We start from the raw sequence: 8,232 nt of genomic DNA, 5'->3' as shown, positions 1-8,232 counted from the left end.
AGTGGAGAAGGTGCATCAGATCAGGAGCACCAGGAGGATGTTTGGATGTTTGTTTTAGAAGGTAGCGCGTCATGAATTCATCCCCCAGAGTCGCACCGGGTCGTTTCTCATCATCATTGATCCAGAATCTGCAATGTTGGACGAGTAGCTCAAATAATCTGTGATGAAAAAATGAAAGGCAGCATTTTGGATTGATTCTACGGAAGGAAACCGGTGATATTTTCTGAACCACGTGTAGCTGCAGGTCACAATGACTCCAAACAAAACACGTAGAATATTTTATTATATAAGAGACTATTTGAAGAAGAGTTCTGGAGTTTAAAATTTGTCTGTATGCGTTTGTGCACAACTAAAGATATTCAGTTTGTCACAGGGGAGAAGAGAAAATATTACAGTTTAAGGAGCTGGATTTAGAGGAATCTGACGTTTCTGCCTCAAAAAAATGACTCGAACCGATCAATCAGTTATCAGAACAATGAACCTGACAGCTGACAGCTCATGGATTAGTGATCATTGTTGTTTTATTTCTGACAGAAGTGGACACAGAACTCTTTGCCGGAGAGATTTCAAACACTTTGCAGAATGTTTTTTAACCTCCGAGTGTCTTCTGAGATTCAGCAAACGTCCATGTTGTCGCTAAAAGTTGTGTTGAAATACTTCTGTGCCAGCGTCAGATCTAGAACCAATATTTTAGGTTCTGAATGTGTCAGAATGCCTTGTCGTTTGAACCGGTTGGTCTGAGTGAGAATCTTGAATCTGCTGCTTCTTCTGATCTGATCTAAGAAGCAAACCGGTTCTTTAGGTTCATTTTCATGTTCGTCACGGTTCGAGGTGACGCTGGACGTCCACACAGCAGCTGTTTCTGGCCTCCGCGGTCCAAACAGCGTCTCCCTGAACACGGATCTGCTGGTTTGCGTCGGTGTTTCTAACCGTGTGTTGGCAGGAAGCCACTTAAACCGGCCGACATACATCCACCATCCATTATTCACGTCCACCTTTCTGCTGCACTTTATGTTCGACACGACTCCCGAGAGCTTTTACCGCTAACCTGCGACGTGCTGCAGTTACGGCGCTCCGCCATCGCGTGAGATCACTTCTATGGGTGTTTAAAATACCATCCAACAGAAGAGACGCCTGAGTTCACAGAGAATGTAAAGGCAGGTAGTTTGTAGAACAACTGTTTTCTCATTTCATTTACATGCCACAAATACACAAACAAACAAACAACCAAACCTTCAACAATGTCTGAAAACGAGTATTTTAACTTATTACTTCCTGTTTCCTGTTTACGTCAAACCTTCTACTTTTATGCCTCTTTCGAAACTCCACAACACATTTACTTCTCCATCAATCGTTTTGTTTTTTTTTAAATACAGTCGTGACTCGATAATCCGACACTAAACCCTCTTTTATGTCGGATATCAAGGCTGTCGGATTGTCAAGACGGAGGTCCAGATACAAGGAGGGCTTGATGCTGGAAGGCTCATTAGTTGTTAATATTTGTTGTTCATAGTTGTTATAATAACTAGTAGTTCTGGTCCCAATAGAACTTTCTGGTGTCTGGATATTCAGGCCCAATTAATGATGAATATCCGAATCCTCTGCGCGGTCGGGGGACACTTCCACCCCGGGGCAGCGCTCTGACGGGGTGGAAGTGTCCAGAACACACAGGCAGTACTTGGCTGCTGATGCTAGTTTAGTTAGCGCTCACACTTCTGTTTCCACCATCGGTGGCGGTGGGGGAGTGGCAGATACGCTCCACCGTTACCATCCATGTTTACTTCCATAAACACTGAGCACGCTCGCTGCGTGTGACGTCGTCGTGTCCTCTTCTGCGCATGCCGGACACTCGTATGAAGTTCACACAGCAGATCACATACAAGTCGCATTGAACTGGAAATGTGAACGAACTCATTAAAAAATCAGATTTCACAAAAAGATCTTCATTGAGCATCAAGTCCTGCAGTGTGAACGTAGCCAATCTGTGGGATTGTTCAGTCAGATAATACGCCGTCATCCTGATTGGTGACATTAAATGTCATGTCGGGGTCAGAATCCAAGGCTGTCGCTATGTTAAGGCTGTTTTTCATGGGTTCTGTTCGTTTTTCCTGAAAACCTGTTGGATAGCAGGTTTAGGATTGTTAAGGGTCAGATTATTGAGTCACGACTGTAGTTTTATGGTTGTGCTCATTTTTAAATCCTCATCCAGACCGTTCCATAAGCATACCCCACATATGGATTAACGTTAACTCTATGAGCAAACGGCTTTTAAATTGAAATTCTACTTCTGAACAACTGCCAAACTTTAATTAGCATTTCAGCAGCTTGTTGCACCACCGTCTCCGTTTCGTTTAAAACAAGCCACAGTGTTTGATGTTTCCAGAGAACACGATCTGTGAATGTGCTCGTGACGTGCAGCCTGTTGTCAACCTTCCTGAGCTTGTCTACAGGAGGTGAATTGAAACATGACAGCAGATAATTCATTTCCCTGCAGCTAACTTCCACTGCAAGCCGTCGGTGCTGATGGTGGACGAGCTGCTGTCGGCGTACCCCCACCAGCTGTCCTTCTCCGAGGCCGGCATGAGGATCATGATCACCAGCCACTTCTCCCCCAGAACCCGCCTCACCATGGCCTCCCGCATGCTCATCAACGAGGTACGAACCTGCACTTCAACATCAGCTACTTGCAAAAAAGAAAAGGAGAAAATAGTTTTGTCAGCTAAAGTTACTCTGAAAAGTGGCTGCCAAAGCTCCAGCGTCTTAGCATAAATACAAACCAAACATCTCTGTCTGGATTGTGCAGAAGAAGCAGTGGAACGAATGTTAATTTTTCCGTGGGATATCTCAGACACCTGTCGGCTGCAGACTTCGGTTTGGGTTTAAATCCAAAACCAAACAGCCACATTTGGAGGTTTGACAGAAAAGAGGAGAACAGAATACTAACTTCTGTCTCACACAAATATAACTTTTTAACTTTGTGTTGTGCAAATAAAACACAGAAAAATCGTCTCCAAATACAAAATGATTAAGTGGAAATCTCAGCGTTGTGCTGCAGACGTGACAGCTGAGACGTCGACACTCAGATCTGAACTGTGATATCAATATTGTTTGTAATATTACTGCTCAGTCGGTTTCTGTGTCGTGTGTAGCTTTTTGTTTCATGTACAATATTTCACATTTTCATTTCTCACGTGTGATATTTTATTGCCACATGTGATATTGCCTCAGTATCATGAGCAGAATGACTTTTTACTTTTCTGTTCTAGCCTTATTTTAATTCACTTAATTTGTTTTTCAGGATGTTTCTTCTTTATATCTTATTGTTTTTCTACTTTTTATAAGTTTAGCTAATCTTAGTTATCTTAGCTTATCTTAACTTATCTAAGTTTAGTTTAGCTTTGCTTATCTTAACTTATCTTACATATCTTAGCTTAGTTTATCTTGGCTTATCTCAGCTTAGTTTAGCTTCGCTTATCTTAACTTACCGTACATATCTTAGCTTAGCTTAGTTTAGCTTAGCTTAGTTGATCATATCCTATCTTTTTATCTTTTCTTCTTCTGCCTTAGCTTAACTTAGCTTAGTTTTACTTAGCTTGTCTTAAATTATCTTAGCTTAGTTTAGCTTAGCTAAGTTGATCTCATCTTATCCTGTCTTTTCTTAACTTATCTTATTCTATCTTAGCTTAGCTTAGTTTAGCTTATTTTATCTTTATTTATCTTACATATCCTAACTCAGCTTAGCTTAGCTTAGCTTATTTTAGCCTATCTTATCTTACAGGTCTTATCTTATCTTGACTTAGCTTAGCTTAGTTTAGCTTATCTTATCTTACATAGCTTCACTTAGTTTAGCTCAACATAGTTTAGCTTAGCTTATTTTATCTTATCTTAGTTTATCTTTTCTTGTCTCAACATAATGTTTCATCTGAACTTATCTTATTCTCTTATAGCTTAGTTTAGCTTAGCTTATCGTACATATCTTAACTTAGTTTATCTCAGCTTAGCTTAGCTTAGTTCATATTATCTTAGCTTATCTTCTCTTGTGTTATCTTTTCTTGCCGTATCTTATTTCAACATATTATTTAATCTGAACTTATCTTATTCTTTTATGACTTACTTTAGCTTAGCTTATTTTAGCTTATCTTATCTTACAAATCTTAGCTTATCTTAACTTATCTTAACTTATCATATATATCTCAACTGATCTTAGCTTTGTTTAGCTTAATTTTTCTAAAGATAAGAAAAGTTAATGTAAGTTACCTTTTCTTAATTTAGCTTATCTGAATTTATCTAATCCTATCATGTTCCAGAGACAAAGACTGATCAACACCACGGAGACTCGGGTCAATCGCATCACCAACGGCGACTCGGACTCGGCGGCCAGAGCTCAGGGGAGGCGGGGCCTGGAGAACGGGATGGGCGGGGCCGAGCAGGGCCTGAACGGCAGGTGCAGGCTGCAGAGGCTGGAGTCCGGCAACGAGACGGAGAACGAGAACGAGGACAACGAGAACAACGAGAACGACGAGGAGGGAGAGGGCGAGGACGACAACGGAGGGCCCCTGGTGCCCTTTAAGGTTCCAGGTACGACACAGGTGAAGGTCTAGAGCAGCATCTCAGGTGCTTCGGCCGCCGTTACACCTGTCGTCTTCTACCTGCAGCCGGCGCCTGCAACAAGCTGAAGTGGCTGACCATGTGGCCGCTGTCCCTGCTGCTGTTCTTCACGGTGCCCAACTGTGGCAAGCGGCGCTGGGAGAGGTGGTTCATGGTGTCCTTCTTCACCGCCACCGTCTGGATCGCCGGGCTCTCCTACATCATGGTCTGGATGGTCAGTCCGCTCTGTAACCTGGTCCAGATCGATCGACAGGGTCAATAGATCGGGGTTAGAGATAGAACAGGCGGGCAGTTTGTCATAATGTGGCATGAAATATGAATATTTGTGAAGAAGTCAGTGAAATTTTAGCTCCATATTTAAAATATTTTCTGAGATTTTTAATTTAAAAAAAAAAAAGCACTTTGACTCATGTTCAGCAATTTTATATTTGGTCTGGAAACAAATATTTTGACTTTTTCCATCAAACTCATCGGGGATCTTCGACTCATTCATCTCTGATTTGCTCAAAAGTTCTAGATACTCTTTAAACATTCGTCATTTTCAAGTAAATTATCCTCCTTTCCCATTATATTTTACTTATTCCTTTATTTTTGTGTTCTTACATACTTTGTAAAGCGTCTTGAAAAGCCTCATATAAGTATTATGGATTATTATTATTACTATTATGAAGTACTTTCTGAGATATATGTTGCACGTTAAAATTCGAGGCTGCTTGAGCAACAACATCTCAGGAACTATTAAAGATAAAAGCCAGATTTTTTCACTGTTATTCGTTATAATGTCATCGATTTAAAATCTGCAATATTGGCGATCAAAGAATCTCTGATTGTGGGTGTTTAAACCTTGAAATGAGTTAAACTGTCTGCCAATAATTTAGTTTTTGTGGCGCTAACCTGCTCGATCAGTCGTGAACGCTCAACCAAAACAGCTTTTATTCAGTTTTCTATTTCATATAAAAGGTACGTTTATATATTTAGTTTGTTGTTATGGCAACCTGCAGCTACGCGGGGTTCAGAAATCACCCCGAGCTGACTCCGGCATTATTAATTTGTCGTCAACATGAGCTTAAAGATGAGACTGTTCATTTTTTTCATCCTTCAACTCCTCCAGAATCAGAGATAAGTTGATCTACTCGTCCGGTATTGCAGATTCTCATCAAGTGAACAAATAAACATCATTTTAAAAATGCTAGAAATTCCATGAGACACATTAGAGTGTCTTAGATGAGAGTTTGTCAGACTGGTTGTATGAGTCTAAGGTGCTCTACTATGACAGCGTAGTATTCTCTGACTGTCTAATCCTGCATGGTGTGAACCTGGTGAGTGGAGCTGCAGCACAAATTGTTTTTGCAAATGTCCTACGAGGAAAAGAAACTCCTTCATTTTAGCGAGAAACGTTCCGCCTGCGGTGTCATGGCCGCTCGGCTTTCGTGCCTAAAATAGCGAGAAGCTGCAGCATTTAGTCACCAGATGCACCGTTTCATGATGTGTGCCGTAATTTTGGCAACTGTTGACTCCGCTTCTGTTATTAGGTCCCTTCGGCTCTGAGCTGGTTCTGGGTTTTTTTTTTTGTTGTTTTTTGGGAGATTTCTACCTGAAAAACAAAAAAAAAGCAAAAAAAAGCAGCTCCACGACCGTGAAGCCAAAATGAAAAAAACGCTCTGATGTTTAGTAGAAGTTTGTGTGAGATCTGAAAAACAGCAGCGGAAAATTAACGTTTTTTATTCTGTCTAATCAAAACTTACAAACTAAAGAGTAATAACCGGCTTTATTACAATGTGACTGGATCTGTTTTACATACTTTTAACTGCAGCTCTGCTCAATCTGATGCAGCAGAAATGAATCAGTCGAGTTCAACTTCTCAAACTTTGCGACGACAAACTAAACGTGTTTGGTGTCACACAGCTGAAAAAAATAGCATCCAGTTGCTTTTATTTTGTGTGTATTTTGCGCAAAAGCAGCTGAAACTCACACAAAAGTGATGGCGATACGTAAATATTAAGGTTTAAATCATCGTCCAGAATTCTTAGATTATTTGGACACTTGCTAAGAATGGAACTGCAAATGACAAACACTGTGTTATTCGAATGCAGTACAAATATTACAACATGGAGGAAACGGACCAATAAACTGAATCCTTGTTGTTGAAGCTCCTCCGTTGAGGTGCATCAAACTTAAAGGGAAATTTAATTCGGACTCGGTTCAATCAAAGTCTTTTAGTTTGGTTTAAAAATAAATAAATAAATTGAATAAAGATGAAAACAAAGCGGAGAATCCTTGGATTTGTTGGGTTTTCATGTATAGTTTGTGGGTAAAATGAATCCAGTCAATAATGAATGAAGCTGTAGGAGCCTCGTGTTTATATGAGTTTGGTTAAGTTCTGGTCTTATTACATTAATCAGGTTTTTCTCCAGAACTCTGTCGGGTCTCACCTTTACATGTGTCATAGTAATGTCAATTATATTTATTTTCAACACTTCTAGAAAGCAAAGGTTCATTACAACAAGACAAATGTCAAATTAGAAAGCAGATTCAGCCAATATAAAGGATCACGCAACAAAAACAAGATATTCTGAGATTCTGTCGTTTTTAAAGGGTTTTAATCCTCAATATGTAAATTACTCTGATAGCTCGTTAATGTCCTTTTTATTACTGGTAAAAGCCTTCGGCATAGCAGCTGTTGTCTTAAACGTGCTGTACAACAACCCTGACGTGAATCGACTCGACTTTAGTGTTGATTTTTTGCAAGGACAGCCCAACTGCATGAGAGTTAGCTACCAGCTAATTTGCATCGGTTGTCCCTGAGCGGGAACAAGAAAAACAACCAACAACGAAACCACCATAAATAACACTGTAGGGTCTGAACACCGGTATTTAAACTGGTTAATTTTATAATCACAATCTTTTTTTTTAACTATAAAGTTCAGCTGTTGTCTTCAACGTGCTGCGTGAAAACAAACTGGGTTGAACGAAGAAGCACGAAGAAGAAAATTGAGTAAAAGTGTTGATTTTGTCCGTCTGGTTTCAGGTGACGGTGATCGGCTTCACTCTCGGCATCCCCGACGTCATCATGGGCATCACCTTCCTGGCGGCGGGAACCAGCGTCCCCGACTGCATGGCCAGCGTCATCGTGGCGCGACAAGGTACGCAAACGCCCGCCACGAAATCGGTATTTGCTGTGAGGAAGCGCGCTGCTACAGATCGTGCCTCTCTGTTCACCTCAGGTATGGGAGACATGGCCATCTCCAACTCCATCGGCAGCAACGTGTTCGACATCCTGGTGGGCCTCGGCCTGCCCTGGGCTCTGCAGACGCTCTGCATCGACTACGGATCCATCGTGAGTTCATTTTAATTCCACCGGAGGAGGTTCTGTTGGAGTTTGTTAGATCTCTGCAGTTCATTTCCTTCCACTTGGCAGATATTATTTGTTAATCGACCTGATGAATATATTTCACTCAGTCAAGTCCTGTACCTTTATGGAAACAGAACAAGCAGAGAGAACTTAAAACTGTGCCAGAAATCCCAGTAAACAAAAAACTAAAGTGGAACTCAACATCGGTCTTAACAACCCTGGAAACCCTTAGTCGCTCTACATACTACAGATATTTTACTACTCAGCCTGCA

General features: G+C 40.9%; 1 protein-coding gene across 1 annotated transcript in view; it reads left to right on the top strand.

The window, feature by feature from the left end:
* LOC103355268 (sodium/potassium/calcium exchanger 3) overlaps positions 1-8,232 on the top strand; it is a 20,830-nt gene that overhangs the window by 8,136 nt on the left and 4,462 nt on the right. Inside the window, exons 8-12 of the mRNA XM_008278995.1 lie at positions 2,495-2,655; positions 4,308-4,578; positions 4,656-4,822; positions 7,637-7,751; positions 7,833-7,945. Of these exons, the coding sequence (XP_008277217.1) occupies positions 2,495-2,655; positions 4,308-4,578; positions 4,656-4,822; positions 7,637-7,751; positions 7,833-7,945 (827 nt within the window). The remainder of the gene's footprint in view (positions 1-2,494; positions 2,656-4,307; positions 4,579-4,655; positions 4,823-7,636; positions 7,752-7,832; positions 7,946-8,232) is intronic.

The sequence above is a fragment of the Stegastes partitus genome, unplaced genomic scaffold, assembly GCF_000690725.1.
Source record: "Stegastes partitus isolate 25-593 unplaced genomic scaffold, Stegastes_partitus-1.0.2 Scaffold141, whole genome shotgun sequence".
In the NCBI taxonomy this organism is placed as follows: Eukaryota; Metazoa; Chordata; class Actinopteri; family Pomacentridae; genus Stegastes; species Stegastes partitus.
This window is presented reverse-complemented; position numbering and strand designations above follow the sequence as displayed.